Below are 20,509 nucleotides of genomic sequence, written 5' to 3'. Positions count from 1 at the left end.
GTGCAGACGAAACTTGATAATGAAGTCATATAAAGCAACCAACTTTTACACATTTTATGTTCGCGATTGAAACCAAAATGCAATTATTTAGGACCAGATTTTTCTCATCATTGACCAGTTTTCTAACTAATCACTCATAAGGTTTATCAGTAGCTTAACTATGGAGGGGTTGAGGGGATACATCTCCCCCCCCCCCCCAAAGCATCACAGAAATAAAAAATGTATTAAAAAATATTGCCTAGTTTTAAAATATAATAACCGCATCTGCTTATATTTAAATTAAATTATTAGTGCCAAAATCACGCAAAATTTATATCGAGGCGTGTCATTTTTCAAAAATTTTCCCGCCCCAGGCCATCACATCCCTCCCCCCCCACAAAGCAAATTCCCAAGCCACATGGTAATGTGAATGGTTTATCCCGGGGTATGGGAATTTCTTATAAGAGGAGGATGTCTTCTGTTGGCTTGAGTTATGAAAAAGGGCAAGAGTGGGCAAATTTGGAGCACCTAATACGACAAGGGAACAGGGCAAACACCCACTCCTCTCACTTCCACTCTTATCAGTACATCATGTGCAGTGATGACCGAGGGGGTGGGGAGAGGAATTTTCCCTCAAACTAACGGAAAAACTATTTGATAATAATTTAACTCTTTGAAACCATAAGTCGCCCATGCATAATTCAATATAATAAGGCTTATGGAATTGCCTGCACCACTGCAAGTAATTCCATTATCACTCGCTCCAACAAAGTCCCCTACCTTAAAATTAGCCTAAATCCTCCATGGGTGAATGAAAATATCAAAAAAAAAATTCAAACCATACCCTCTACGCAGTGGCATAGCCACAAGGGGGTGGGGTTCCCAGGGTTACAACTCCCCTGTGGAGCCTTTGAAAGAGGCGTGAAAAACAAGTAAGATGGCCTCAACTAACTTCAGATAAAATCTCGTACAAAATTACTGTTTTCGAGTGCTAAATATCATGTTTTAAACAGCGAAAATGTAAAAATTTTTTCCGAAGGAGGACCCCCACTTGCCCGGGGATGTTTTCCATGCACCCCAGAAGGACCCTGAAATTTACGGTCAACTCCCCCATTTCAAAATCCTGGCCACACCACTGCCTCTATGTAGACTAAAATCGAGCAAATGATATCACAGTCTTTAGCCACATAATTGGTGTGTAGCTTCATACAAAACAACATTATTAAATTGACAATAGACCATGATTATTGGTAGTTATAACTATAATATTAATTACCATACCCACACACTGCCCTCAATGAGAAGAAAAGGAGGGAATGATTTGACTACATACCAGATAGCATTAATAAAGAGGCATTTTGATAGTTTACATCACCCAAGAAATTTGGGATCACTCACAGAGCTGTATGTATAGTTTTCAGAAAAGATGCTTTCACATATCAAGGTAAAAGTCACAAGAATACATTATCTCTGCAGAGTTAATAGGTAAATGACAACTTCCATGAACTTCTGGGAATTAAAACAATATTTAAATTTTGATTATATATGAAACATGAATAGTCATGATTTTTTATTGACAGGTTAATAAAAATAACATATTTGTAAAGTTAGCAGATACATCATTGATGGATAAGGCTGCCGTGTATACAATAGTACATTAGGCATATGTTTAAAGCAGTTGTGGCTCCTTTGGATCCAACATTGAAATCATGCCTTCACCACTGCCTTGCCAACATTTTTCCCATTTAACATTTCTTTAAATGCTTTCGGCAAGTTTTCAAAACCTTCCGTTATTGTCTCCTTGTATTTCAGCTTGCCCTAGAAAAAAAGCAACACATTAAGATGGATAAATGAAACCAATTATCCTTTCACATAGAATTGCAAACATTTTCCAAACCAAAGAGAGAGTAAAATCAACTGATTTGGGCGTTACTTGGTGGAACGATGAAATATTCATGGTGAAGCAAAAACACAGTACTATTCCACAAAATTTATTTAAGCTGTCTACTAGTTTCAACGTTTACACCGTCTTGAATGAATGAATAAAAGTTAAATACATTTTGTGGAATAGTACTGTGTTTTTACTTCACCACAAAGAGAGAGTGCCCATGACAGAGGGTGAGGATTTTAATTAGGAACAGAATGATTATGAAAGTAGCCAATATATTTATTCAGGAGCGTTTTGCACGGAGGGGGTAGCATTAAGGTGTGGGTACACTAATGACGGTATCTCCCAAAACTTGAGGCTGTGGGAGCAGGTAGGTTTGAAACTTTTGACATTTACTTGCTGCCTAAGGCCTTGAGAATGCTAAATGGCTACATATATACTAACATTTAAACATTCAAGTATATGATGCGAAAGCTGACAAGATATGTAAAGGCAATACAATACATGCTTAAAAAGGATATAAGAGAGCACAATTGTAAAACACACTAGATGCAACTATACATATGAAGTGGGAATGATGCAACAGACAGAGATGGGCAGTATTGAAAATACATGAATTATTTGAATGATGTATTTTCGCTAATTTGTATGTACAACTGAATTAACATTAAAAAGAAGAACTTTGTGCTTTCACATTAATATTTATTCTCGACCATGGTTTCAACGTTAAACGTCATCATTAGGTGAACTCTACAGAGGTCCATCACATCCTTTTATACCAGGCTAGGAGGGGTAGGGAGGACGGTAACTAGGTTGAACAGATTGGTCAACAGAGAAGAGGGAGGGGGAAAGAACTTGGTCATATGGTTTGAAAGAAGTTAGGGGGAGGAGGCTCCCTTAGGCTCTGTTAACCAATCCGTTCAACCTAATTACCTTCCTCCCTACCTCTCTTAGCCTGGTATAAAAGGATGTGATGGACCTCTGTAGAGTTCACCTGATGATGACGTCTAACGTTGAAACCATGGTCGTGAATAAATATTAATGTGAAAGCACAAAGTTCTTCTTTTTAATATTAATTATGAATCGCTTTCACCAAGTTACGCCTCAAACAATCAATTTTGTACAACTGAACTTATGCATTTAAGACATGCTCAAATTTACATAGTATATAATTTGAATTTTGCACTTGAAATGGAATTTTCCCATGTAATTGGAGTCTAAAATACAAATTGAATGTATTTTGCCCACCTATGATGACAGGAAAATCAACTAAGGGATAAAGATAATAACAGTAAGAATCAAATAACCATACAACGGTTTAATGAATCATGTAAGAAATCCAAACTGGTCTCATATCCTCAAATAAAGTTTGCCCTACCTCTTTGATCCAATCGATATTCTGAGTAGTGCCCTCCTCCCAACGGTCCAGCCACCGCATCACCATGAACCCCTCCATTTTCAATTCCTTCAATATCATTGGTAACTGGACTAAGGATGCTGAAAACAACAGTAATTCCAAGAATCAATTAAGTTTAAATCCAAATCATAACTTTCAGGCCTCCGGAGAAATGTTCACAGAATTTTGAAACTATGTAATTTATCATGATAGAAAAGAAGCAAATGGATAAATACCTTTTGGTGCTTCACTTGACAGGGCATTGTAAGCAGATATAGAACCACAGACAGATATTCGACCCCGAGGATTCATATGGCGCAGAATCTTGCTGCTCATTTCACCACCCACCTGCAATGTAAAAATGACTACTTAGACTGCAAACATGACAATAGGAATAATAAGGCAAAATTTCATGATAAAAATCCCTCAAACATAGAATAACATGACGTACAGCGAGCTCGATATGAAATCCCAGTCGAGTGAATATATACACATAAATTCATGTACGTGACACTCTGTGAAATTTCTGTAAATTATACATATTCGAAGGAACTGCATTGTACTTTCCACACAGCCTTTTAATTACCCTGATCGATTTCTAGAACAATGAGTTATTTTCAAGGGGAAAGAGTCCCATGGCTCTCCCCTCAAGAAAATGACTCATTATTGTTGAAATCGATCGGGGTAAATAAAAAGCTGTGTGGAAAGTAATGTAGTTTTTTTAAACATGTTTTACATACATGTTTGTATGTATTTCAATGGAAGACATATAGAGTGCATATATCATCATCATCATCATCACTGGTCAAAAATCCTACGATTGGTTCGACGCAGCTCACCACTCATTTCTCTCATTAGCTAATCTTTCCACACCTACATCTCTCATACATATCCTTCTCTATCACATCCTTCTTTACCTGTTCCATATGTTTTGTTTGAGGTCTAGTGCATATATAGTTTTATAAAATCATTTACACGAATAATAAAAGTTCAGGACTAATTACAGCCACCCCTTACATTATCGAAGTGGCAGTCAACACCATTTGGAGCAGCTTCCTTGAGGGCAACATCAACGTCAACCTCCTTGTAGTTGTATGCATGGTCAAAAAGTAAATCCTTCTTCAGCCATTCCACTTTCTCCTTTGTTCCAGCAAAGCCAATCACTTTGCAGCCTGTAAAACATTAAAAAATAGGAATGATGGGGGGAATTAAACAATAGACAAATATTCCTTATACAGCTATTCCCTATTAAGTGGAAAAAAAACAGAAGTTGGTGCCCTCATCAGAGTTCTGGGTCTTAAACTCCTTCAGGGAGGACCTCTCATTGAGGGAGTGAGTAAACAACAATGAACCACATGAGGCCATGGAATAGCAGAGAGATGTTTCACCCTCTCGGCAGGAGTTAGCGATGCCGTCGACATGGTTATGATCACCGTTTCTTCTCTGTGAGTATCTCAAGAAGTGGGCACAATAGAGAAATGAAAAAATATGAGTCTAATATATATTTTTAAAGACTATCATGATTGAAAAAAATTGCAAACCATTCCAAAATTAAGGTGATAATCAGCAAGTTTGGCAATTCCAGTAAGGAAAGCACACAATAACAAGTTTCACAAACTAAACTACTCCAAAGTAGAAAGTGAATATTAGTAACCCTTAGAGTACTACTAATACTACAGTAGACGCTCGTTATTACGAAGTTCGCGGGACCGAAAACCCAGAGGTTCGTAATAACGAATTTCGTACCAACGTTTTTGTCAGGAATCATTGGAAAAAACAGCGTTTAATAAACACGATTAAATTACGCGGAAGTATGGTTAAATAGGAAAATTCGTTCCAGTTTCTCAACAGAAGAATGCAGTACGACGCAATCGAGGGTTTATATCTTCCCGAATACAGTTAGTCCGATATACGAACTGAATGCGTTCCAATACATTTTTCCTAAGTTGATAAACCTACAGTACAGCCGCCGAGAGTTATCCGATGACACACAGAAAGGTCCATGTCGGGGTAGGGGGCAAGGTTGCCAGCTAAGAAAGGGAAACGCCCACAAAGGGTTCCGTGAAGAAACGATGCGGAAGGGACGCCGCGCTTGAAGGACCGAAAGAGGAAAAATCACTTGTTTTGGTGATTCGAAGAAAGGATTTTTTGTGGGTCAGCCTTACTTCGCTGCGCCTTATGCAGTTGACAGCGTTGAGAGGGAGGACGAGGGTGTGTTTGGAGGACAGCAATTGGGTGTAAACCATGCTGGCGTAGGGTTATCCGCCCCTTCTATTGTGCTGTCATCGGGCGACTCCCACCGGCCGGACTGTATGAAATTGCATAGAGAAGTATGGTTATCCTACAAAATGCAACATGGCATCACAATCATGCTCTACCTCACGATATTAAGAACTCATCCAGCTGGACTAGCGTCGCAGCCGGGGCCGAAAAAATCACTCCTCGCGGTAAGGATGAACGAGGGAAACGCTCAACAGTTCCTAAATTCACACCGGATTCAATGATACATTGTTCAGATTGTGGTCAAAGTGATAGTTCCTCTACGCCAAGCAAAACCGCAAAGCATCGGCCTAATCGAAAGATGCCAAATTCAAAATTTGAAAATTTCGAATGCTCGTACCTCTGAAAAATCTTGAATCGAATGTGTATAGGAAGAGGACCAACTGTACGTCCAATATAAGAGCGGTTACGTGTGGGTCACCATTGGTCCACAGGAATGAAACTTATTATATTATGTTGCATGTACACTGAAGAAAGAACCATAATTGACGCTCTTGGGCACAGTTCGTGGGAAGAACTTAAACGCGGCGTGATTATTATAACTTGGCATAGTGAATATCCTCCTAAATACCGTTGCTTATGCGTGGAACTTCGTAATAAAGTTCATTTTATAGCCGCCGGATCCGGGACTGATGTTCGTAATTTCGTAAAAACGAAAATTTTGCATTAACGTTTCTTTTACTATAGCTTGGAGAGGCCTTTTTTCGGGACCTACTATTTGCTTCGTAATAACGAAAACTTCATAATAACGTTGTTCGTATTATGGAGAGTCTACTGTAGTAATACTTCAAATCATAGACGGTTAAGTTCTCAAGTTCTCGATTCCACCAGTTTTTGAGCTGAGAGAATGGAACTGAAGCCAAGAAAAATCAGAACAAAAATAATTAGCCCAAAAGCCTGTTTGAAAACTTCTCTGCAGCACTAAAAGTTCACATTATACACCTTTAATATTGTGGAATATGTAACCAATCACTTTAAGATAACTTGATATATTATTTTAGGTAGTTTTCATTACACCATCATGAAAGTCATTATGTAATAGGTTTTGAAAATTGAATGATGACAATAAAATTATTGACACGGAACAGAGAACCCAGCCAGAGAATCAGTTCTAGAAGACTAACCACAATCCATACCAACAGAAAAGTGGAACCAACCAATTTTTACTAATACATAATCAAAAGCATTTCAGCCATGGGATTGAACACAGTGCATGACAACTATAAACTACATATGGGCACTAAAATATTGAAATTCTCTACTTTTCAACGACTAATCCCATGGTAAACCTAGCAATTAACCACAAATCTTGAGTGCATATCATTTTGTCATCAAATGCACAGACACCAACCTTTTATTTTGGCAATCTGCCCAACATGAGATCCAACAGCTCCTGCAGCAGCTGTTACAACAACGGTCTCCCCAGCTTTTGGCTGACATATCTCCAGAAACCCAAAGTATGCGGTGTTACTGTAAAATGAAATACAAATGCTTTGTTGACAGGAATTTTTAAAAGTTGATTATAAGTATGATTATAAGATTACACATTCATCCAGAGAGGAATTTCAACATCAAAAAAAAAGGAACTGGGAAATCAGCAATTGTATTTATAAAAAGGAACTAATTAAAGCTACGCATTTAATTAAAAATACTGAATTTCAGGCATTTTTAAATTCCCCAACAGGTTGATGCACGAGAGTCCATTGCATAGTATATTATGGGCTACAAGTCAATGCACAGTTGTAAGTATTAATATACGATGAATACATTTTAGCCATAATTCGATGGTCATATCATATAACTGCTATTGTAGATGACCATTACGCATTGATGCAAAATGTATGACGAAAATATATCATTGGAGTAGTAGAGAGAAAGTAACAATCACTTTAGGAAAATAAAAATAAACAACTAAAGGATACAGTTTTCAAACTGCTATTATGATAAGAACAAATTACTCACAGCTTAATTGTAACCATCAACTATGTTCTCTGCATACGCCTAAGTTCTCTCGAGAAACACAAACTGGGTCAGGGACTTTGACAAATTTAAGCAGGTAGGAGATTCTCAATAAATGATTTACCAATCACTTCCACCACTAGTTAACACGTTGCATACCGGGGTATTTTCATGCAGCGGAACAATGTATGTACCTGGGTAGAGATGTTGAGATTGAAAATGTGTGTCAATTTGGGTGAATTGCCTTTGGTTTTTACATATTTAAAAAGCTAATGTTTAAAATATAACTTGACCCAATCAAACATTACCATACGTCTCTTCATAATAAGTAATGAGCAACAACTGATAACGTATTACTAAATACATATAGAATGCGTTAAAATTGTATAAGTTGTCACGAATAAATGACGAGAATCTTTTTCATCCATCCGGAACGCTCAGGAAAAATGACGAGAATTCTTGCCCCCACTGGCCAGAAGTGTGCTTTAAACTAAAGATGAACGGTCAATAATTTCATGTGTTTCAGGGTATATTTCCTTGTTGACTTTTTGCATTAAATTTTCCGTTGAATTTGTAATGTGTGTGGCAAGCTTTCGTTCTTTCGTGCACGCCAGCAAGCCATCATCAAAGAACCCCACCCACATTCCCCTTCCTTATCCCCCTCTTTCTTCCTCCCCCTCCCCTTTCTACCAACCCACAACCCGTCCGTCCCAAATGAACCCTTCAAACGAACCCTCCCAAAGTCCCACACCATGTTATAATACATACCTACTCATGGATTTGGCTATTGCCTCAGGCTTTCTCTTGGGCACTCCAGGGCTAGGCATATCCACACATTTGCATCCAAATTCAGAGGAAATCTTTGTGACATCTTTTGGTGCGATGGGGATTGATCTCCCCTTTCTTTAATTTTGCACTGCTCACAACAAGCTGGCTATTTTTCCTACCTGCCCGCAGAGTGCCAGAGCAAAATGTCTGCTCTTCAAGTAGGTCTTCGGTCAGTTTTGCACTATTGTAAAAATTGTCCATGTATAACTCGTGACTAGAGATGGGTCAAATAGCAGATTTCTCGAACTCGAATATCGAATTCGAATATTAAATCATTGCTCGAATATTCGAATACCTCGAATACTAAACGATGAATGCTGGAATGTTTGACTCGGTTGCCTATGCAGCAGGAAACACAAGATTTTGGGGAGTAATTTTGATTTCCTTTAAATGATTCGAATAGGAATTTAGCTGATTAATGGAATATTTAAATTTTTTGGAAACAATTGGGCATGCAGTTGATTCAACCTACATCTCATTAATATATTCTAAGGGGACACACCACCTCGCGAAAAATGATTGCATGCTGTCTTGGCATATACACTGCTACGATGGATTTCTGTCTGATGTATACATTCTTATCTACCAAACGCCATTTCAGCGGCACGCCCATCTGATACTCAGCTTCATTCAACTTCTTATTTTCAACAGGTAGCTCGCTTTAACCCCACTCCTGCTGCCAAGTGCTAGCGGACTATCGGAGGCGTTTTGCAAAATACACATGCTTCTCCACCGGATTTTCTTCAATTATTTTCAGTCCATCTTTGAAAGTTCTCACGAGATAAGAAGATGAATTCAAATTGCTATCAGGGCCAAACCAAAAGAAACCAAATATCCTGAGAAAATATCCCTTCGCCTGTGACTGTAACAATAGAGATTTATAGCACAACTCATAAATTGTAACTTGATATATGTTTTCGAAAAAAAATACCGCATCAACTTCCGAGAAGCTTTGCTGCTCATACAGTCTCTCGCCAGAATGCTAAGTCTCTGTCGTATTACTTCGTCTTTCCGACATTTATTTTCTTGCGTAAAATGCTTAAATAAAGTCATAAATATCTCGTGTTCGGTCTTATTCTTTTTTAAATACGTGCACATTACTAATATTTCAATCCATTAAAGGAGTAATATCAATTGCTGAAAGTCATTGTTAGACACCTTTTGGGCTAATAAGTGATTTATGCAGCAGTTGACCTCCAGAAACTGGGAACTTTGAAGCAGGTAGGATGAAAAAGGTCAGTGGGTGAGAAAAGGGGGGGGGGGCGCGAAACACCTTTCCATTGTTCTCCTGTAAGTTGATTTTTTTTCGAAGGTAAGGTCTTCGTAATATGATCCGTGCGCGAGCTGGGACCTCTTTTTTATTTCAGAGAAGAGGAAAGCCTCTGAGGGGGGGCTAGTGCTGAATGGAGGGGGATAGAGGATCTTGGGAAATGTGCTAATGTAACTATCCCACGGTATTCATGCAGCAGTTGACCTCCAGAAATGGGGAACTTTGAAGCAGGTAGGCAGAAAAAGGTCAGTGGGGGAGAAAGAGGGAAAGGTGAAACACGATTCTATTATTTTCCGAGTCAACTACCAACGACAGTTTGCGACAGTGTACGGCGCGAAATTCAACAATTAACATAATTATTCGAGACCTCGAATATCGAATACTTTCTAGTATTCGAAGTATTCTAGTATTCGCGGATACTATTCGCACATCTCTACTTGTGACCCATTCCTTTGAAGTCGCGCATCAATTTATGGACCACATTTTCTGCGTGGCCCCGACCCCCCACTTCAATATCACTAGCCCCAGCAAGCAAGGACCCCAGCAGGGGTCCGATCTTATACAGCCTATCGCAAGGTAACTGTTCATTTTCTCCAGGGTTAGCAGAGAGGTGGAGTGCCTGCATGATTCCTAAAAATCGATCATGGCTCATTTTCTCACCGAATATTGGCACCCTTAACTTTTCTTTCTGCTAACTTCGACCTCCTCCAATTATCATAAATCCTGTTTACCCTAATTGTGCCCGTACAGTAAACACCACTTTAAATTGTAGGTAGAAATTCACTGTAATTGTAGATATTTTTTAAATTTTCAACCAGACATAATTCTCTTCTGACTCTCGCCAAGTTCTCTGACCGGTTTAGCATCCCCCTCACCAATGATGGTAGCCTACACAACCAAAAAACAGGTTTCGGAGATACTAATTCCTATTATAACCGGCTTACGAAGACACACGTCTAATAATGTCAGAAATAATCTGAATTTTACGATTTTAGGCACTGAATGGGATACAAAACAAAAATTATGTCAGCAGCATATTTATTAGGCTTGCAATGTCAAAGTAGGAAATAGTTTTCAATAGGAACACACTAAAAAATTGTAGCACTAGCAAAATTATAAATATTTACCCTGGCATTCCGAGGACTCCCAAATACAGGGACATAGGCAACTTCTCCAGATGTGGCACAATCAATGGCTGTCCAAAGCCTGGGGTTGGTTCATTCTTTCCATCACATATTGTATGAGTCCTCCAGCCAAAGTATCCGACAACATACATTCCTTCTTTAAAAACATCGTTTTTACTCTCCAACACCCTGTCGATACACAACAGGCATAATGTTTAGTAATAAAAAGGCATACTTACAATGCAGATGACACCAAATTATGCCATATCTAAAAATTGTCAATGATGGCAGACATCACAAAACACCATTAGGGTACATAAAACGAGTACTCCGAAGCCAATGAGTATGTACTGGTATTAACTCCTCTCATGGAATCAGTCAACTTCAGAATTAATTAAACCACATGATTGTAAAAGTAATAAGAAAAAATACCCTGAAAAATACCCTGAATGAAAAACAAGTAAAGATAATAATTTTATTTCACAGGCATGGGTTCCTTTTACAAAATAGAACAATATTTACAACCTATTTTACTTACTCTAACTGAAGTATTTACTTAAAAATTTACCACAACCAGGCATACATTAGAGTTGATGAAAATTGGAAATAAATTAAAATAAAAAATTGGACCCCTAATGGGGTACAATTGACTTACAAATGGCTGACATCATTCTAAGATTTTTTTTATACATACTTTGCTACTTGAGATCCAACCATAGTTGCTCCAACTTTTGACCAAAGCTCATGGACCCTGAAAAAAGAAAAATCATTTCAGAAAATACCCTAACTGAAGCTACCACCAAATGATAAAATTATGTATGCAAAACACATTTCATAACCATGGCATTGCAATATTTACTTCATCATATTTTTTATGCTAAAATGAATCTTATTGGCGATAAAAACTAGCAACAATGGACCCAAAAAATAACATTTCAAGAGAGAATCCAAGCAAGACTTTCCATGAAAAGTTTTAAGAGGACAATTTAGTTCCAATGTATGAGTCTGCTCTATTGGAATTCCTTAGTGACATCCTGTCTAGTGAATTTAACAACTGTTTTGACCAATGGAAGAAGCATTTAGAGGAGTGTGTCACGGTCGATAGAGAATACTTTGAAGACAGTTGAAATTTGGTGTAAAAGTAATGAGATTAAATAGGCAACTTAATATTACAAAATTCCCATGTTTTTTAGTCTAACCTCGTATGTTCATTGATTGAATGCCATAATGTCAAAGGGACTTAATTGAAATTTGAAGAAAATATGAAGTTCCACAAACCACTTTAGCCAGCAAAATTCATTGCTTTTTAGCCTGTACGTTGAGGGCATTGGAGTAGCATGGAAAGAATGTAAGGTATGTTTACTTAGTGACTAAATAGAGAAGCTAGACATAGTGAGCATCAGCATACACTCACAGACTCGACAGGCAACAAAGCCTGTTACACTTACAAACAGTCATGGCTTTGTCGATAATTCATCTTGACATTTGAAACGGCACTTTTAAAACCTGTATATGGCTTAAAAATATCCATAAGAAGAGGCAGTAGACTACTGAGACAACCATTTGATGTCATAGGTCCAAGAAATAGTGGCCTGCTGTCACCTCAGTCATGCTAAGTCATGTATGCCAATAAACTTTAAAAGAGAACCTAAGACGAGTTTTACATTAAAGTGGAAGGTTACTTTCAAGCCAGTTACATTATCGGATGAAATAGTGTTGATTAGTCAGTAATGGTGTAGACTTTAAAGGTACGTATTAGTGGACGAATCACCTTAAGTTCACTGCGCAGGACAAAGGTAAATTGATAGGCAGCCAAAGTCGCTTTATCAAAGCCTCAAGAACAAATTCAGGATACGAAAATGAGATGAGAGCACAAATTCAGCAAGTTGAACAGTAAAACTATTTAGGTTGTACCACTGTGGAAAAATAACACAACATTAAAGGGCCCAGGAAAAGCATAGTATTAGCAAATAATGGGCTCATGAGAAGAGAGAAACTGATGAGAAGAGCACAGAGTGAATGTGTTATGAAAAGGAAGTGAGAAGAGTTACACGGAGCATAGTGGCAGCGTGCTAGCATAGAAAAAGGGTGTTGAAGACAACATATGATATGATGCTATAGAACTTCAAGACAAGAAAAAGGTAAGACAGGCAAGGAGGAAAATAATGAGGAAGTGCTACAGATGTTAAGTGAGAAGACACAAAGAAGATACAAAGAGGAAGCAGAGGGGATGAATGGAGCATGTAGCCGGGGTTGGGGGATGTTGAAAACCGAGGAGGGACAGATACCAGAGGTAAACGAGGAAGATACAGAGAGAGCAGGTATCATAAACGAAGGAAAGCCTCACTCTAAACCAACGATAATGCATACATCAATAGCAGACATGCATGAATGACGATTAACTCTGGTGTGTCGCCATCCCTCTGAAGCGGCAGATTACCACTCCAGCGCTACGGCATTAAAAAAATACCTATTTCCCCATTGTGGGCGAAAGTAAGGACATGGAAAAGGTCAGCAAAAAATTAAGGGACGGCAAGAATTGGAGGTATTGCCGCAGATACGTAATTTCGACGAGGAACACTGGATGGAGGATCTCCATAAACAAGAGCCTTAATATCATCTAGGCAATAGTTGAGAATAAACTCGAGCCAACGGTAATCGAAATGCAAGCAAACAATTAAAGTAAGCTCACTTAAAATTACTGACCTCATGTACGGATCAACGCTAAACCACTCTCCAACGCATAAAAATTCTGAAAATAAGACATGATGAACTTGATAAGATTGATTCGAATTCAAATCCATCGTAACTACAATTGATATCACCTACCTCCTTCCTTCAGCGGTGGTAATTCTTCTTCAGTCAGCGAAAAGTCGCTGTCTTTGGGTTCCCCCTCAAATTCACAGTTCTTCACGAAGATTTTTGCCTTCATCTTCGAGCAGTTCAAATGCAACTGGTGTCTGAATGAATGGTAAGTCTCAGACGGAGAGAATAAGCTCACAATGGGACAAAGGCAGAAGATATCCACCCTGCTAGACGTCAATTAGAACTCCCCCTCTCGCGCCAATATAGTTGAAGGCCAACACTCGCACTACGGTACTACCAACCTAACGGACCCACTGCTTCACCAACATACTCACAGAATACCAACATTATATTTATACAAATTATATGAATCATGAATTTTGAATCTTTATCCTAAATTAATATAAGAAAGCCAGACGAGTAACGTTAGGGATATCTTATTTACACGTCATAATTTCAATTATATTTACTCAAACATCAATATTTTGACGAAAGAATTTTGTTTCATTTAACGATAGGTTTGGGAAATATGACAGTCATAAATATGAATATTCATGTTCAACTAAAATAATTGGCAAGGTAAGTATTTTATTGGCTGTAATTTCACGAATTACCGAAGTTCGTTTTAGAGTGTCAGTAATAATTATGGATTTCCTCAAGTAAATCACATAAAAAACTTTTTTATGGCAAAATACATTATATGACTGATTGTAGTATTGACCAAGGCCATTGATGAGAGAAATGAACGCGCCCATACGGTTGCGCACTGCCAAATATATCAGTATTATCGTCTGTTTGGCTGGGTTGATTTTCTTAATGGGAGGGAGCAAGCTTTCTTTGGTAGGGTACCTGATAAAAATAAATTCCTCCATGGAGGGTAGGGCTACCCTGCTGTGAGGATAGTCAGATGGAAGCAGGGGGGGTTTAGGTGCAACTAATACCAGGGTGTGTGGTGGTGTGGAATACCCACCAGGATAAGCGGTAGGTGCAAGATTATTAAATTGCTGAATTTTAAGATAAACGGTTCAAAATGGTGAGTTTTACGGCTTTCTGAGGGATATTTTATTAATCCTTACACTACTATATTAGTAATATTGATCCAATTAAGTAAAATGGATTAAACTTAAATATTTCTCTGAGCTCTGGGGGGGGGGTTTAACCCCCAAAATCCCCCCCTCGCTGCTCCACTGGATGGAAGTGCTACCTACCGCCTACCCTCCAACTAGGGTAGATGGATCGCATTTTAGAACATCGAAGGGTAGCCCATACCATCCATGGAGGGTAGACGAAAGGTGGAGCTACCCTCAACAGAGGGTATATGAAGGGTAGGGTTCCTTTTAAAGGAGACTAAACGAACGTCTACCCTCCACCATGGAGGAGTTTATTTTTATCAGGGGCTGGTATTAAATGGGAGTCTTGGTCGGAGATGTAGGTTGCTGAACATGTTAGCAACAGGATTGCGGTGATGGAAATCGAACTGGGACTCAACATTCACCATGTGGTGGTTCAAATGTACCTATATGCCTGCTAGCCACCAGAGAAAGAAGTAGATGGGGTGTAGGAACAGCAGAAGGAAATAAATATTATTAGGGAAATCCCAGGTAAGAAAAATCTGGTAGTGTTGGGGGACTGGAATGCTTCAGACAGGGAAAGGAGGGATGGATAAGAAAATTTGTTTCTCTAGTCGCACCACAGGGGTTTTGCTAAAAGAGTATAAATTTAAAACTAAATATGTATTATATCAACTAAACCTTAAGGCTTCACTCAAGATTTGAGACCATAGCCCTTCGGACAAATGCTCTGCCTTGAACTACCACACTCCCTAAAATATACTGTATATTTTAAAAAAAGTGGTTAACCTACTACATCTACCTCTTCTTACACAATCCTTAAGTAAAATTGGGTATATGTAATTTATTTACTAAGGCTTGGTATATGACTGAGGGCAAGTAATCAGTAAAAATGCACTGAATAGTAGAGGCCTTCACGTTGTAGAAATCCATCTTACTGATTTGTGAATGAAAAACTTTGCTTGTTTCTACAATTTGGAACTTTATTTTCCTGACTAGTTTCGATACACTGTATCATATTCATAGGACTAGCCTAGTCCTATGAATGAGACCATAGCCCTTCGATACACTGTATCATATTCATAGGACTAGGCTAGTCCTATGAATATGATACAGTGTATCGAAACTAGTCAGGAAAATAAAGTTCCAAATTGTAGAAACGAGCAAAGTTTTTCATTCACAAATCAATCAGTAAAAAGTTGAGTAATCTGATGGATGCACCATTGAAGTATTGTAAACAAAAAAATAATTAAGCATGTAAAGGCAGTGTTCCAAGAATATCCCTTTTCATTGAAAATTCATGAAAAACCTTTACCATTTTAATAGTGTGCTGGTTACACAACTCTTAGCAATATAAATACAGAATAGTGTAGCATCATAAGTTCTTTTCAATGATTACAGAATGAATTTCACTTCAACTTACATTTATGAGTGCTTACTTTTGTAGCCTCTTCCTCTGTTTTTTCCAACGAATCGTATGGGGCATTCGGTGGCACTCCTTTGTAGTCCACTACTTCCTTCAACCTAGCAGTGGTTGATCCCATTGAGAGCGAAAGAGAGAGAAGGAGACCCAAGAGTATCTCAGATTGCTGTGCTAACACTTAACCCAAGGCTTCCAACAGATGCACTGCTATCTGTTGACCATTGACAGAAAAATCAGAACTTTTGCTCTTGGCAGGTGGTGATCCAAACATGCCTGGCAGTCTTGGCAGGCACTGGCCAAGAGCAGCTTTACTGGCTTACCCCGAACGCATGACACTGTAGGCTGTCCCAAAAAAACATTTTTTTTTTAAATTTCAAAATTGTCAAGCGAATTTCGATGACCCTCGGGTATACAAGGATAGGTGAAAAAAAAATTTTAATTTGTCATACGATTTCGCGAAAAATAGCAAAATAAGGGTAATCAGGGTATGAGCAATTGGGCAAAAATTTCGTCAGCTTTTGCGTATCTTTCACCATATAGGCTTTACGGCCCGCACAGCCTGGCACCAAGAGTGGTGCTAAGTGATGCGGCTCGCGGGACGCGGCGTAACAGACCGCTGAGGCCATCCCCCTCCCTTCCCCTCCTCCTCACCCACGGTCAACCACCATGTTCACATGCTTCAGTGACTCTTCAGGGTTTGGTATTTCAGCGCCTCTCGCTAACTAATTATTTAAAATTTTTGGAAATTTTTTTTTCACCTATCCTTGTATACCCGAGGGTCATCGAAATCTGCTTGACGATTCTGAAATTAAAAAAAAAATGTTTTTTTTTTGGGATAGCCTAATGCCACTACCTGATGGGGTAATATTGTGAAGAAGTGAAATAAAATCAGTCAGTTTACACGCGGGAAGATTAAGGTCATTAATTGTTTTGGGAGGAGGGACCAAAGCAATATTACATTCTTTGATGGCTTGGTGGAACACAACACCTCTCAGCCAAGGTACAGCTAGGAATTAAGGCTAGGGGGAGTTTCAGGCGCAACTAATACTGGTGCCTGGGGGTACAGTATACCCGCCAGGGTAAGCAGTAGCTGCGGGGGCTCTCCATCAGAAAAAAATTTAAGATAAATGGTTCAAAATGCTGAGTTTTATGGCCTTCTGAGGGATATTTTGTTAATCCTCACACTATTTTATAAGCAATATTAATCCAATTAAGTAAAATAACTTAAAAATTTCTCTGAGCTCTGGGGGAGGGGTGTTTATCCCCCAAAACCCCCCCTCGCTGCGCCACTGCTCTCAGCAATAATGCATGTGTAGAGAGGTGCCTTCTATTCATAAATTATTTTCAAACACTGTTTGTTAAGTTGTTGAAATAAAAAATTTAATTTGAGTCCAGTAATTATGGAGGTGATGGGAGACGGTATCTCCCCATCTCCATTAGGGGCAACTATTCAGTCACCGATTGATTTCCTCCAGTCATCCTGGTCAGCAAAAGTTTTGGAATATGCCCAGTACATGCATCCCTATGATCTCAAAATGATCCTGTGAAATATAGAGACAGATGGGAGCTCCAGGATCATCAACAGGATGTGCCGTGGGATGCTCTACAGGAAGGTGCACAGGAGTGGCCCGAAGGACTCGCTAAGTTGGGCCTCAGGCCGGGCCTGAATGCATCAGACAATGGCTCCCTCAACGGTCACCTCCCTTCCCTCGTGTCGGCCAGAGCCAACGTCCAGTCATTTGTGTTGAACAATCCATGACAGCTATACCCGACGTAAGGTGCTCTGCATATAAATTAATGCCCGTTGGTGCCACTTGACGTCCGGCGTGAACGGGTTAATGCACATTCTGTGCCACTGGGAATGTTTGTTATGAGAATTCTTACGTCTTAGTGAATTGAGAACTTAAGTCAGCTTAAAAACATAAATATATGTCTCTCGATACATACCTTAAAATTTTGCAATAGTTCCAACTTCAAAACAATCTGGTCATTTTCCCACATGGTTTTATATTCTCTCGTATCTTGTGCAAAGAACAAAAGGAAATTTCACCTAGAGTTAAAAAGTAAATATAGTAATCCTTGAATCGAAAATATAGAGAGCATAAAATAATCAGTTACACTCAATTACATATTTACATATTCAATTACATATTACATTTAAAGCGATCTCTGGAAATCTTACAATAAGGCCATAAAAACTGCGATTGTTTAATCCCGTTTCTACCACAAAGAATACTCCATTTTCCATGAAGCACAAAATTTCTCCCGCACATAAGTACAAAAATTGCATTTTCATGAGGATATTTGTACAAATTTAAGCACTATAATCAACTGAGCCAAAAATATCGAGGTTATTAAAATGACCGCACTTTCGAGTTTTATTTATTCTCGACAGTTGAAGGAACTGCAGGGAAAACAAAGGCATACGTTCATACGTTCACGTAGAACATACGTTCACGCGCCATAAAGCAGAAAAGAACACAGGGACTGCATAAGTTGTAGTATTCTTGGAGAAGAAGAAACCTGTGGTGGGTGATTTTTGCTAGCCTCCGGGAAAGCCTGTTTAAAATAAATGTCCTCAAATTTAACGTAAATATATTTAAAATTTATTCAAATAGCTAAAATATGCTAGAAATGGAAAAGTACGGCAAACAGTTACGAGTCACCACTGAAATTCAAAATGGCGCGCTATTATATTTTTGAAAGAAAAAAATTGCGCGGGGGCGCGGGGCCGGGTAAAAGAATGTAGGAGTGCGTGTGATATCGAAGATAATTCCACATTTGAATGGTCATTGTGGTACAAAAAGTTGTTTTTCGAGTTTCTTTGGCATTATACTTAAGGAACTGGTGGAGAAATTTCATATTCCTATTTTTCTTCTCTTGCTATCCCAACCGGAGTAGCGTTTTCGTTTGACTTGGAGGGTGTTTTGTTTACGTTAATTTCTCGTGTTTAGCATTAGGAGAATACATTCGTTGTGAATGTGTTATATGCTTGCACTATAGTACAGCGATTGACTTCTGAGTGAATAAGATTGTACACTCCTGCACAATTGAAAATATCATTTCTGTGGAATTACGATGGAGAGACTTAGTGTATCTGATTCGTCCACCAACCCGAATTTTGTGGAGTCTTCGTTTCATTGTGAAGACGTTACGTGTGAAATAATTGACACGCTAGTTACTTTTCAATTTCTAAAAATGGACCGTAGTTTGTACATCTGGATTGGACCTTCCTCGTGCCCAGTACTTACCGATTTGTCGATGGCATTGCCAACTTCTTATGATAGTGTTCCGGCAGGAACGCATTTATTGGGTTCATCTGAATCAATCAACATGGCTAGAAGGTATTGAATTGTGTAACTGTGGAGATTAAATTATTTGTCACTGTTTCAAATGATATACTTTCATTTAATTTTGTCGCAGGCTTTCGAAAAAACTATCCATACCTGTGTTTATCAGCTACAACATTGGAGCGGAAGATAGGATGATACTTCCTGCTGTTGAGAAGAAGATAACGGAGGAACTAAATAAGCGTATCCACCTTGTATCCTGAATAAGTGTATTCAACAATCGGACTCATCATGCCTGTTAGGTTATCTCCGCCTAACCGATTTTGTTCTGAAATGAAACTCTGCTGCTTTTACTTCAATACCAATGCGTCTAAAGCACCGGGAATCGGCAATTGGCTTGGTAAGCCGTGTAATTTGAACGCTAATGTGCGCCCGTCCAAATGATATTTTCCATAAAAATAAATTACTTTTGATTTTTCTGTTTGTAGATTATGAATGAGGCTGACACCTTGCTAAATTCTGTTAGCGCTTGGCCAAACTGAATCTGTTTAGCAGTTGATAGGCCTTGCACTTCGGTGACAGCTTATGGGTTTCATGAAAGTTTCTGTGTTAATATGTCTTGGTCGCTGTGGACAATACATTCACTGAATGCTTGACTCATTTTTTGTAATTCCTATTTTTATTCATAATCGCTACTTACATTAATGCATTTATCATGACGTGGTACAAGCTTGCAATACCCTCTCTGTAGAAATTTCAAGTTAAACCACTTATTTAGGCACACCAACATTCGGCGTCAATGTCAAATTGTTGTATAGCGAGCCAATTTATTATCACTGGGAACATGTCAGAACATGTGATAGTCCAGGTAGTCCCTTAGTGCCAAATCTGGGTTTACGGCGGGTGATTGAAAACTTCCCATCCAAAATCATCCCACATCCCCTGGGTTCAAATTGCCATGAATGGATAGGTGTTGTTAGGGGAAACAAAACTTCCATGCTAAGTTTTCCCCAATGCTTGTTTTGTGTCATGTATGTGAATTTTCTGAGTGATTATTCCTAAATTGTACGCCTAAATGCAAATCTGGTGATAAATTGAATTTGATCTGTGATTTTTTGCCTGCAAAAACTTGTTGCAGCTCAAACTTGACAACTGGTGGGATTTTCAATTGCAGGGCTCATTTTAACACTCCACTCT

General features: G+C 38.7%; 1 protein-coding gene and 1 long non-coding RNA gene across 4 annotated transcripts; one reads left to right on the top strand and one right to left on the bottom strand.

Annotated features, from left to right (window-relative positions):
* Positions 1-1,506: 1,506 nt before the first annotated feature.
* LOC124161546 (prostaglandin reductase 1-like) lies at positions 1,507-18,295 on the bottom strand. Of its 3 annotated transcripts, XM_046537921.1 has the most exons (10): positions 18,205-18,295; positions 17,970-18,072; positions 16,023-16,123; positions 11,419-11,475; positions 10,728-10,913; positions 6,895-7,013; positions 4,281-4,435; positions 3,500-3,611; positions 3,246-3,364; positions 1,507-1,797 (listed from the first exon to the last, which is right to left on the bottom strand). In XM_046537921.1, coding segments are annotated over exons 3-10 (861 nt in total). In that variant the 5' UTR covers positions 16,025-16,123; positions 17,970-18,072; positions 18,205-18,295; the 3' UTR covers positions 1,507-1,686. The 3 variants fall into 3 exon arrangements, with proteins under 3 accessions (XP_046393877.1, XP_046393876.1, XP_046393878.1); XM_046537920.1 differs by lacking the exons at positions 16,023-16,123; positions 17,970-18,072; positions 18,205-18,295 and adding exons at positions 13,431-13,476; positions 13,554-13,805; XM_046537922.1 differs by lacking the exons at positions 16,023-16,123; positions 17,970-18,072; positions 18,205-18,295 and adding an exon at positions 13,554-13,637.
* Positions 18,296-18,789: 494 nt separating this feature from the next.
* LOC124161548 lies at positions 18,790-19,968 on the top strand. The gene is made up of 2 exons (XR_006865372.1): positions 18,790-19,366; positions 19,446-19,968. It is a non-coding gene; the product is annotated as an uncharacterized LOC124161548 (long non-coding RNA).
* The last annotated feature ends 541 nt before the right edge of the window (positions 19,969-20,509 follow it).

This window comes from Ischnura elegans, chromosome 6 (assembly GCF_921293095.1).
Source record: "Ischnura elegans chromosome 6, ioIscEleg1.1, whole genome shotgun sequence".
Lineage (NCBI taxonomy): Eukaryota > Metazoa > Arthropoda > Insecta > Odonata > Coenagrionidae > Ischnura > Ischnura elegans.
The sequence above is the reverse complement of the archived record's forward strand: the minus strand, read 5'-3'. Positions and strand labels throughout refer to the sequence as shown.

Coding starts and splice junctions, on each gene's coding strand:
- LOC124161546 (XM_046537920.1), bottom strand. CDS start 13,656: ATGAAGGCAAAAATCTTCGTGAAGAACTGTGAATTTGAGGGGGAACCC. Junction 3,365..3,499: donor GTCAAGTGAAGCACCAAAAG/GTATTTATCCAT, acceptor TGTTGTTTTCAG/CATCCTTAGTCCAGTTACCA. Junction 1,798..3,245: donor ATATCGATTGGATCAAAGAG/GTAGGGCAAACT, acceptor CTTTTTTTCTAG/GGCAAGCTGAAATACAAGGA.